Raw genomic sequence first — 12,335 nt, 5'->3', positions numbered from 1 at the left:
CTCGCGCGTGCTCAAGGGCTGATGGGATAAAAGCACTGTCACGCTTATCTTCTCAATGATACGGCAATTATAAACTTGTAAAATCTTCAGTTCAAGTTTCGACAAGTTTCACGTCATTATTACTTTCTGTGAGGACACATCTACAGTCACTACTGCATTCAGAAAATAACAACGACCACTTAATTCCACCCAAAATTTACCATTATTGTCTTCCAAGGTAAAAAACCGTTCTTCTTTTTCTGTTGTCTAAAATAAACAAACTCGACCACGATTTCTTCTATTGGCAAATTTTTTCCACTTGTTTTCCCCAAGAAAAACGACGTGACATTGGTTCTATCCCATAGCGCGCACAAAGATGGCGGGGATCGTGAATAGGTCTATACCTCATAGCACTAATTGTCTTATATATTACAACAGAGCGGCGCCGATAGGGAGGTCCAAGACAACAACCATGAGCATGTAAGTGAAACTTCAAAAACTGATGGAAATATTCAAGACAGCATGAGCAACGTTACAGAACCCGCAAGAGCGCAGATGACGAAAGGTCTGGGTGATCCTTCTAATCACGCCGCGGGAAAAGAACCCGTGGTAGAAAACGCAATTCGGACAAGCAGAAAAGATGAACCAGAGAAACTAGAAAATCCCACAAACCCTCAAACACAAACGAAAAAGAAGAAATCAAATTTCGGAGGACTGAAGAAAGGATTTCTTCTCTAAACCACAGTCTTTTAATTGTTTTTATTTTCATTATCGTTTCATTTTTTTTGCTTCTTTTACATAGAAATTTGTCTAGGCATTTTTGAAAGTAGCAGTTGAGATTTTAAGCTTGTATACCAGCTAGGGTCGTGTCCGACTAAAAATGTATTAAAATTTAAAAATTCCTCAATAAAAATTTCCAAGTTGGAAATTCAACGTCAAAACTGAAATTATTAACTTCAGGGGGTAAAAATTCAAAAGCTCTAACAGGGACAGCATTATACCTTTGACTCCCAATCACAATCCATACTGTTCTGTATCCACTACGCTGACTACCGACATCGGCTATTTTAAGGGTACTTTACATGTCATTTTCATCCCATTGTATGAAAGCTCACCGTTTTAAAAAAGTACGAAGCCCTTATACTTCGGTAGTTAATCCTATACTCAGTTCTTTTCCTTACACATCTCTCTGATTTTCACGTTTTTCTCAGTAAAATATATCAGCAGCTTTACGTAACTTTTATGCGAGGAATCTTTTGCTATTTACATAGCAAACCCGTGCCCAGCCACACCTTTCGCGCTAACCTGAGATCAGGCCCAATTTTAGCGGTTCTCATACATTCTCTACCCGTCGGAATGTCATTTTCAAAGCGACTCGAAAATAGAGCCTGATCTCAGGTTACTTTCGCGCTTTAGGATATTTCTAGTTGTATTAATGAATCAGATTCGTTTTTATTGAGGAAAAGCACCCTAAATTTGGGATTCTTATTGCATCGATTGTTTGCGTTTGTGACTTGATGTAATTTGAGGCAGCTTTACTTTAGAATTTGTAAATTTTACTACCCTAATTAACTTTAGTCACTGTTTGTATTTGCGCGCGACTATCGAATAATTGATTATTTTGCTAACTAATTACTCATAATTAATTTAAGAATATTTCCTCACTTAGCATATCATCTCTTATGAAACGAGGCATTTAGCATGACCCACCAGGCAGCACGCCGGGCTTGTAATTCGGAGGTCCCTGGTTCCTGAGCTTATTTTTTCTTCTTTTACGTATCTTTATAGTGAATGCTCATAAATATGTTTGCATATAAAAAGTTAAATTAAAGTTGATTTTGAAGTGATTTCCGTAGTCCCAAATCTTTTTTTTTTTTTTTTTACTGTTGAATCAGTATTCATCTAGAGCGATAACCACTACTGAGTATGGTTAGGTAACCTGTTCCAGGCGTTCAGATAGTTGAAAGCGGCGCGAAGAAAAGAAAGTGAGGAAAATAAAAGGGGGACTGGGATAGTGGAGAGGGAAACCTCTCTTGCTCTCTCCCCCCTCCCTCGTTTTCATACTTTTTCGCGGCCTTTTTTTACTTCGCGCCACTCCCAACTAACTTAACGCCTGGAACAGGCCAGGATAGCTGTATATGCTAATCCATAGCAGCCGCTTGGGTGATGTCAACTACGACGCACCCTGATTTTTTAACTGGAGTGTCATCAGTTTTGCCCTTTAAGGACTTTCAGGACATTGAGTCACATTCTCGCGGCAAAACTTGGGAAATCAAGAGATATATCATTGCTGTAAACGTCGTTGCAAGCATAATGACAAACCCGACCCTGCAGAGAAAACAGTCAGATTGATCAATAAAAGATAAAATAAGATCAGATTATTGCAGAGGTAAATTCGCGTTGCTTGGTGGGCGAGGGGTTGGGGGGGGGGGTGTTTCTCTTTTCATCTCTACTTGGTTGCATTTCAGTGTAAGGGTTTGACTCAATCTTTCTGTCTTGCAATCTCTCTTCGCCAACGTCATGTCAGCGGCTGTCCCAAAAAGCGCAAGCCGAGTTGGATATTCTCGTGCTAAAGGAGAATTGCAGTTTGCACGATGATGTCATGTTACTACGACTTCCAGAAGCCTTCAGTTTGTTGCTTTCATCGGCTTATTTGCTAATTACATCAAGCCTCTGTTTCAATGCGAGGCTAAGTGCAAAGCTATTGATATGAAAATGATCTTTCATTCTCATGCAAATAAAAATCATGTTCACAACAAAGGTTTTGTACTAGGCCTCGTTTTGAAAGTGAGAGGTTTTGGTACTCTGAAATGGCCTATTAGAGTTACTGTTTTTTTAAATCTCAAACGGTTAAATTAGAAAGCAAAACGAAATGAATCCTGGCAGTTGTAATCAAATGTCGTCATCGTGAAAATGGCCTGACAATTTTTTTTCTGCTTCTGAAACTACATTAGGGAACACGCTCCTTACGTTGCTGCAGAAGGGAACTAAATCCCATTAACCTATGACAACTAGTGTTACTGTGATAATGTAAATTCTGAAAAAGAGAATTTTACTTGAAAAACTTGTTGAAGGTGATTGGATATCCATACTGTTCTGCGAGCCCGGCGCACACGACATTAGCTGATGCACCAATCAGAGTTCCATTTCCTGTGAAAAAGTAAATTGATAGGACCATAAATCACTAGGCTGGTTTATTATGCATTTGTTGTTTAGCCTCGCGGAGACAATAATAGCTGCTAAACTACAGGACCAAGAGAACTAAAATCCCTCAGAAAATTCCTACATTCTATATTAACCTTTGTAATCAATTCTTACAAATTCTAGTTTTGTTAAGAAATGATCAAATCGGTGACTACCTACCTCCCAAACAAGACCCCATTGCAAGCGCCCACACCAGAGGATCAAGTGGTAAAGTATTTTTCTTTCTTAACTCTAAGACGATTGGAATCTGAAAGCCAATATAAATACAAGTACAAACACTGAGTTAAAGAGGAGTTTGTCACGTGATTTAGGAATATCACGTGACCGATGCAACACGTGACTGTTAAAGAACAAAGATCCAGTAAAAAAACATGGCTTAGGAACTTCAAAGAGTAAAGGCGATCTTTGTGCTGTGTTTGGGTCTAAAAATGATCGTTGGTCTCTTGAAAAATATGTCTTAAATTTTACTCTTATTTTCAGGAAACTGGCAGTCATTGCAACCTACAAAGAAATCACAGAAAGGTTACCTTCCTTCTTCAAAAGCTTTTCTGGGCATCCCAAAATAAGTCTAGTCAGTCTAACGAATTTATTCAGCATGGCTTCGGTATGGATGAAAAGGTCTCTTAAGATAAAATGTAAGTCAGAAAATCGGGATTAAAGAACTGAAATTTTTTCTCTCGATTAACTTCTTACCATCGCCGTTGTAAATGGAATGTTATCTATGAAAGAGGACACCAGCGCTGACACCCACAAAATGACGATCACGGCGAAACCAAGTTGATTACGGTCGGCCTGCAAGCACATGAAACAAAGTTTGAGAAATTTTGTACCAGTTGGAGCTTTTTACTATAGGTGGTGGTGGTGGTGGGAAGGAAGGGGGGGGGGGAGGGGTTGTGGGGTGGAGTCCATCACCCCAGCACGTTCATCTCTCATACCAGGGCTAGGTATCTTATTTTCCCGCCAATTTTAGAGGGTGGCGTGTTTACATAAGTGGCGAGTCAGCACTGCAGTCAAACACCGTGCTGGGCAGCAAGTGTGAACACAGCCTAATACTTAGCGCGTATACCGGGAGCTTTCCAACAGACCTTAACTCTTTAAGCCCCAAGATCCACATACAAATTCTCCAGACTGATCTCGATACATTTCTTTTCAGAATAGTTGAGAGAATTTGGTTTAAGATCAAAGTATTCTCCCTTTCGTAATCAATTAAGTAATTCTCATAACCTTTACTCTTGATGATCTGCTGATGTTGTTGGGAGAAAATTGATGTTGGTCACTCTTGGAACCTAAAGGGTTAAGCAACGACGACGACGGCAGTGAAAACGTCGCTAACAATGAATTTGCGTTCTTGCAAACGTAGTCGCGTCTATTTGGACCCGCTCCAAATGTCAAATGCAGGCGACTTTTCCTGGAGTTGAATTCTTACAGATTTTATTCAGGATAAAAAAGAGGAAGGGAAGTTCGTCGTCGTATGTCCACGTCCTCCATAAAACGAGGTTTCACATCGTAATCGTGCAGTAGACGTCAAAGAAATGTACTTAAAAGCGTGATGCACGTACAGAGCTGTTGTTTTGATCATTAAACCTGTTGTTCTTTGAGGTTGTTCTCTTCGTCGTCGTCGTAGTTGTTTAAGCTCCCTAGTGTAGTCCGAGTCTTAAACTATTTGCATAGATTGCGAGAGGTTGAATTGCGATTTTGTATCTTAATATACAGTAAATAACTATAAATTCTCCCAAATAGTATTAGACGTATCGGTGGACACCACTGAGGAGAATTTGAATGCATGAACCGGTTTTTTTTGGCTATGAATTTACGTTTTAAGAATAATTGTTAAATGCTCGGTTAATACCTTGCAACTGCCGTCGCCAGTGTGTTCACTTATGTCCTTAATGAAAAAGAGGAAAAAAAATGACGTCACTGAAAAAATATGTTTCGAAATAAAAAGAAACACGGAATTTTTCACAGAAGGTGAAGGCTAGCATCGCTTTCATGTATGAAAATAACAAAAATAAATAAGAATAATAATAATAGTAATAATAATCATCATCATCATCATCGTCATCATCATCACCATCATCATCAATAAGATAGAATAGAATAGAATAGAATAAAATAATCTTTATCACGCTTTTATCACTGTAATCTGGGCTGATATTACAATCTTGCAGAGGAGCATACTAAGCTGAGAAGATTAATTAACTTTAGAGAAAATAATGTGCAGTCTAGGAAGCTAAATGAACCAGTAACATCGTCAAAACTATTATTATTATTATTATTATTATTAGTATATTTATTGTTATTTATCTTGATTAAACAAGTGCAACAGAGAGCTTCCCTAAACACATTTACAACTTTCCTTCCACCTTGTGGCGGGCAGAAATATAGAAGACAGCAGTAATTACCTTAATTAAGTTGGACGATTTGTTACCAAGATATTCCATGAGCCCTAGTTCATCGAGTGACTGGAAACAACAGCAATTAACGAATGGTTTAGTGACAAGGTCATATGAAGGACCTCTGAAAGGAGTGAAGGGTCTCACCCCAATCCTTCCCTGCCTTCAAGATTTAAGATGGCGCCTGTACGCATGGAAACGTACCCAAAAAATATGCTCATCGTTGACATCATCCAACATTTCGCGCAAAAAAAGCTTTTGTATAGATTGGTACTACTGTATTTACTCGAATAAGCGCCCAACCTCGAATTAGCGCCCACCTCGAATAAGCGCCCATCCTAAAGGCAGAAAACGTTAATACGCGCCCTACCTCGAATAAGCGCCCACCCCACCCCACCTCCCTCCCACTCCCACTCAAACTCAAATAAGTGCCCACTCCCTTCCCGCTACCACCCAAAAAAAGGAATAAGTACTAATTTGAGACTTCCCCGAAGACAGAGGTTTCTTCAGAGTGTTTTGCAGAAACCTTGCTTTGTTACATCTTCGTGTTTTGTTATTACCATTTAAAAACATACATACTACACTTGTTGAAAAGGGAAAAAATTTTATAAGCGCCCAGCCTCGAATAAGCGCCCACTCTCAAGGTGCAAACATTTAATAAGCGCCCAGGGCGGTTAATCGAGTAAATACGGTAACTCGTAACATAGCGCAGAACGCCATATTTTCGAGGCACACGATCTGCAACCGACACTCTTCAGCATCCACTCTCAAAAACGTTCTTCACATGTGTGAAGAAACTTCCAAACGAAAACTTTTCACAAAATGTGTTGAACATAATATGGCAAGAGTGGCTCTCTAATTCGGGGGAGAAAGTGGTCTTTGGCTCCCGTATACCGGATTCGAGTTTAGTCTCTCAAAAATGAAGATTTAAAGTAAAACTAAGTTTAATAATAAGAATTTGTTACCCAGGCTTTCAGAAGAAACCTCAAACGGCAAAACTCTAGAAGTCACGTGACCAAGCCTTGCAGTTACGTTTGAAGCTCCTTAACGCACGCTTTCAACGCCTGGAGGTGGGTTTTCACGTAGGTGATTTACGTGAATGTTCTTATACCGGTAATTTCTGTTTATGCCACGCACTGATAACAAAGTAATGTAGACCAGTCATTTCAGTACAAGACTATATGTTATTTGTCGTGAATGAGTGAAAATAGGACTTTTTTCTGCCATTTGAAAACTCAACACTGCTGTCGTCTGGAAATTCAATATGGCGGCGTCTTCACTTGAAATAACTCAACCAAATATATTCAAAGTACAAGGTATAAGACCAATTGAACGCGATCAAACTAACCTTCATTAAAATAAATAAGGCACTAAAGAAAACAAGAGTTGTCCACTCCACTTGTTTCATAAGATCCTCGAAGTGCGTTACGTCGGCTAACAAGATGAGGAGTATAGCTCCAAGCATGGCTATCCAACCTGACAAACGACAGAAAAGAAAAGGAATCTGAAACTACACGACAGCGTAGGATAACTAAAAACTCTGAGGTCCTGACAGGATTCGAACCCTTGGCCTATTTAAATAATAGAAAGATTTAGCCAGGGCTAAACGCGAGGCTCCTCCCATTAATATATTTATAATTTAAATCAAACAATAAACTTGTATTCCACGATTCAGTTAACTTTAGAGCACATAGCACATTCATGTGACTTTTGAGGGAAAGGCTAAGTGATTTTAGAGAAAAATAATTTGCAAACAGCCCAAGAGTGAACAAAATCTTACATCGAGTTGATAACCTCACATGTACATCCAAAAAATAGCAAGCATGTTCGATCACAATGTAAGGAGGAAACGGTGGCCGAATCTCGCCCCAATTCTTTCCCAGAGCCTTCGCTACCCTTGTTCAGCAAAACGGATACTCGGTGCTGACCAAAAACATCGCAGTCACGGGGAACGAGATTGTTCTCTCCGGGTTGCAATCCTTATTTACAACCTCCTACTCACTGATCCAGTCTTCTAAGGTGCCTGAACTAAGGACAGGCGCACGGTGAGACTTGGCATTGACTACCGTGTAGCATGACAATTTTGCGGGAGTTTTATTTTGCGGATTGGCGATTTTTTGTGGTTTGCGGGAACAAATTTTTGCGGTTCGAGATGACTGAAATTTCTGGTGGGAACTAATTTTTGCGATTCCCTGTTCAAGTAGCAGAATATTTAAGTGGAAGAAACCTTAATATGGTATTTTCAACTTTTATTTTAGAGTATGATGAGTCAAAGTTCACTCTACTTACATATTTAATGGCGAATAATACGGTAATCACTGTAATATCTTACTGCACAAAGGCACTGAACAACAGCAAAACAAAACAAAAGCCTATCTGTAACATACACAACAAGTCCATTAAAAGCAGAGTTTGACTGAGGGAATTAATTTTTGCGGCGTTTTATTATGCGGATTTTTTTTTTCTGCGGGAACTAATTTTTGCGGATCGAGGTCAACCCGCAAAATTCGCAAAAATTAGAACCCGCAAAATTTTCATGCTACACGGTAGTTTCGCGAGTGACATGCGTCTATATTTGCACTTTTGAAACGCGGAAACTGGGCCCGGCAGAGTTAGTTTTCGCAAAGACTTCTGAGATTGTTACTGGAGACGCGCCTGTCAGCTATTGGGCAATTTGTTCGCCCTGTTGCCAATAACAGTCCCAGAAGTTTTTGTGAAAGTTCGAATACTGCCAGGACCAGGCAGTAATAAAACATCCTGTTTTAGGTGATCAATAATCACCATCTTTAAAAATGATTCGGAGACCGTTTTAGGGAAATGTCCTGTCACTAAGTGCGTCGGTTAAGAGAGAATTCACTGTGAGTTACATATGGACGTTTTAAGTGAAACGTATTTGCGGGATTGTCACAAACCGTGCCTACCATCATGGACAAAAGTCTAGGGACACTTTTGCGTTTCTGTGGCGTTTTCCAAGTCATACAGGTCCAGACCCTCCCTTCCCCCTACAAACAATGTTGGACTCGTGTATCCAGAATTGTTTCCGAGTTTCAACTTTGTATAGGGTGGGGAGAGGGAGAGCTGCAAGAAATTTCGAAAATGATGCACTGTTTTAAGAGGGAACCGAGAAATGACGGAAAAATATGAATATTGCAGTACTGTCCCAAGGACTTTTGTCCAGGTCCTAAGGCAATCAAATTCCTGGACAAAAATACCGTAACCAATGGTGATTAAAGGAACGTAAAGTAAAGCCTAGCAACATACCTACTTTAAGATCAAGGCCATGTACAAATGACTGGATAAAAAACAAAACGATAACAAGAATGATCACCACAGAGCTCTTCATCAACAGTACTCTGTCTCGAATGACATACTGAAAAGCAAAGAGAGAATCATGGTCACGCATCTCCTTATGTAAATGTATACTTGAGACATGTATTAATAGTCTATTTTCGAGTTCGCTTTGACCGCTGAATTAAAGAAGTGAAGACGCATTTTTTACAGCCTTAGCCTCAATCAGAAGTAATATATTCACAAATTCCAACGAGAAAAAGACCTGTTTATTACTCTGTCTATTCTGTATATTCAAATTTCAAACACTAACTTGCCAGAATTTCAGAATATTTTACTTTACGTCGAGGCTAACCCTGTATGAATGCGTCGTTAATGTTTATATTCAGCGGTAATTATTAATTCGAAACTGGTCTATTTAGGGCACTTGGCTGTAAATCAGCCTGACGAGCTTGAAGAAAATAAATTATCTTTTATGTATGACTTATCTTTTTAGAACTGTATATTGGTGATGAATTTTATATTAAGTTACTTACTTGCAGGCATAGATATTCTTTTTATTGTTATTTTTTAAATGCATTATATTTTGTTTGTTTTCTATTTGTATTTGTATTTTATTTTTACTCCATCCTACAGATAATACATAAGTTGTACAATATCAATTAGTACAAGGTTGATTAAACTACGTGTTCCTAATAAAAAAAAGAAAGTTAGAATGGAGAAGGGCACATTGTAGAAAACTAATTATGGATCTTTAACAGGATTGACTTTATTCTAATATAGCTTTGATATTCATTAAAAAACAAACACGTACGCACGAACACACACACGCACACAAGTCAATATTGAGCAAGATAATATTTTTTAAGTGCCTTTTTGAACAGGATTTTCGATGATTTATTGCGAATAGAAAGGGGGAGATCGTTCCATATTCAAATAAAAGACACCAACAAGAGAAGCTAAATTATTTAAACACACAAAAAAGGAAACAAATAACACAAAACTAGCTAGCTTCAAAAGACGCCGCCATCATCATCGCTGACCGCTGACCGAATAAAGTAAAGTAATGCAGTTGTAATGCGCAGCTGATCATTCTCATGTTAAGCTGCGCACAATAAGTTCATTAATCATTAGTATGATCAATTAACCTTGCACCTACCTTCTTTTCCAGATCTCGCAGACTTTTTTGAAAGTTATTCTGTCTTGATCTAGAAAAAACAAAAACGAGAAAGAAAAAAAAAGACTGCTCACGAGTTGAGAAATTCTAATGGCTTAGAACATTCTTTGCAAGTTTTGTGCGCAATGTTAATCGTTTCCTACTATTCTTCCATTATTATTTTTATTAATAATTTACTAATGAATATTTGTAACATTTTTAGAGTCAAATTGTGTTTTTTTTAGAATTTTTTTTTTAAAATTGTTTACTATTAGTCGAGATATGCTAGAACATGGGGTCGAGGATTCTATTGCATTTCATCCCTTGGCTGTTCTGTTTCTTCTTCCTTATCATTGTAACCCATAAATTGTAATAAATTGCTCTTCAACTCGTAAACGTCAATACAGTCGAACCTCCCGTAAGCGAGCACCCAAAATGCAAAGACTCAGTGGTCGCTTACGGGAGGTGGCCGCTTACAAGAATCGAACCACAGGGGGGCCTCTTCCAAGAAGAGGTTCGGGCAAATCTTCTTCATGGAAGATCATTTATGGCATACAATCTCTACGTTACGCCATGTATAGGTCCATGTGTAGGTCCATGTTGTTACTAAAGTTCTTCGTATATTCTACGTAGCACAGTGCACACAGCGAAAATAGAGATCAGAGAAAGGGCCAAGTGGTCGCTTACAAGAGGTTAAGAACAATAAAAAAGCATTAAACTTTCAGGCTCAAAAAGTGGCCGCGGTCGCTTACAGGAAGTGGTCGTTTACTAGAGATTCTAACTGTAAGGCTTTGACTGGGAAAGTTTTGGTGTTTTGGATAAGCGGTCGCTTATGGGAGGTGGTCGCACATGGAGGTTCGACTGCATACTAAATTTACTACTGGGAAGTCAGTATTTGGTTAGTGAAGAAAGAGTTACTTAAAGGGGCTGTGTCACGGCAGTCCAGTTCATCTTGTTTAATTTTGCCAATTACTCGCCCTCAACCGCTATGGAACTTAAAGTAAGCAAAGAAATTACATGTAAATGACAAAATCAGAGATCCGAGACAAATAAATATGTCTCCTGAGCATTATTTTTGAAGTTGCAAGCAGCAGGGGTAAAGTTTGAAAAACTGTTAGGCTGAACAGTTTTCAAAAATCCTAATTTCAATCCGTTTCAATCCTCTTCAGTTTTGCCCATCAGTGACCTCTGTTGATTCTGTTATGTTATTTTAACCTTCCTTTAAAGTTTTAAGCGGTTATTTTTATGTTTCTCTTAATTTAACGGACATTTTGTAATTTCCTAATTTGGCTGAATTTCGTGACACAGCTCCTTTAATCGTGTCACAATATATTATATTTAAAGTAAACGAGGTTTCAAATCCCAGGATAGTAACACACAAACTTTCGATTCTATCGCGGAACCTTTCTCAAGCAATGGAGTTGGACGTTTTGGCACTTGATTTATACTGTGAATCACGTCACAAAACGTCACGGTAGATCACGGTAGATTATCATCTATACCTTTGACTCGATGAACATTCCCCGTACATTCCCACAACGCACTACCAAGTGGTGTAATGGTTTGTGTATTGGCCTCGGCTGTTCAAACCTTGGATAGCGCTATCCACCGGATAAATCACTATCCAGAGGACACATAATTAGGAAAAATGGCGCTATCTACTGGATAGAGATTTAACAGTAGATAGTGTTATACATTGGCCTCTTCATCGACTCTCTATTTTCTCTTAAACGTCCGCCGGCGCGCGTATTAAAAGAAAAAATAAAGCAAAGTCTGTGTACAGGCTAGTCGAACACCTGAGCACTGGACTCTAGATAGAGAGGTCTGAGTCTGAGCCCTACCGGCGTCATCGTGTTGGGACGGTACCTCACTTCTTCTAGGTATATCATCATCATCATCATTAGCAGCAGCAGCAGCAGCATTAGCAGTAGTAACAACAGGAAAAACTTTTTTTTTCTCTCGATATAGCTCTGGCCCTGAGAAAGGCTTATTTTGCTAGCCGAAATATTGGCCTCTAATAAATCACCTCATTGCCGTAGTGCCAGCCCTGCATTCAGTTTTGTTTTAGTAAAACTATCTTACCACTATCGTAACCCTCATCAAATCGTCCTTACGTTGCTTTTTTCATATCCCTGATCCTTTGTTCCAGTTGCATGGCCTTATGCATCAACAATAGTTTGACAGTTTTCTCCTCCGCGGAGACAACAGGCAGACGTTCCGCTGACTTATTCCAGATTTCTGCTTCTCTTTTCAACTCTACGAAGAACGACGACAACATAACTTGCTGAATCAATTATTAGGGAGCTTAATTATAA

General features: G+C 38.9%; 1 protein-coding gene across 1 annotated transcript in view; it reads right to left on the bottom strand.

Annotated features, from left to right (window-relative positions):
- Positions 1–714: 714 nt before the first annotated feature.
- LOC140937818 (P protein-like) overlaps positions 715–12,335 on the bottom strand; it is a 31,109-nt gene continuing 19,488 nt past the window's right edge. Inside the window, exons 16-25 of the mRNA XM_073387394.1 lie at positions 12,135–12,276; positions 10,024–10,072; positions 8,838–8,946; positions 6,925–7,052; positions 5,586–5,645; positions 5,033–5,068; positions 3,877–3,975; positions 3,343–3,430; positions 3,036–3,129; positions 715–2,307 (exon numbers count right to left, since the gene is read on the bottom strand). Of these exons, the coding sequence (XP_073243495.1) occupies positions 2,211–2,307; positions 3,036–3,129; positions 3,343–3,430; positions 3,877–3,975; positions 5,033–5,068; positions 5,586–5,645; positions 6,925–7,052; positions 8,838–8,946; positions 10,024–10,072; positions 12,135–12,276 (902 nt within the window). The 3' untranslated portion in view covers positions 715–2,210. The remainder of the gene's footprint in view (positions 2,308–3,035; positions 3,130–3,342; positions 3,431–3,876; positions 3,976–5,032; positions 5,069–5,585; positions 5,646–6,924; positions 7,053–8,837; positions 8,947–10,023; positions 10,073–12,134; positions 12,277–12,335) is intronic.

Source organism: Porites lutea, chromosome 5 (genome assembly GCF_958299795.1).
Source record: "Porites lutea chromosome 5, jaPorLute2.1, whole genome shotgun sequence".
NCBI lineage: Eukaryota > Metazoa > Cnidaria > Anthozoa > Scleractinia > Poritidae > Porites > Porites lutea.
The sequence above is the reverse complement of the archived record's forward strand: the minus strand, read 5'-3'. Positions and strand labels throughout refer to the sequence as shown.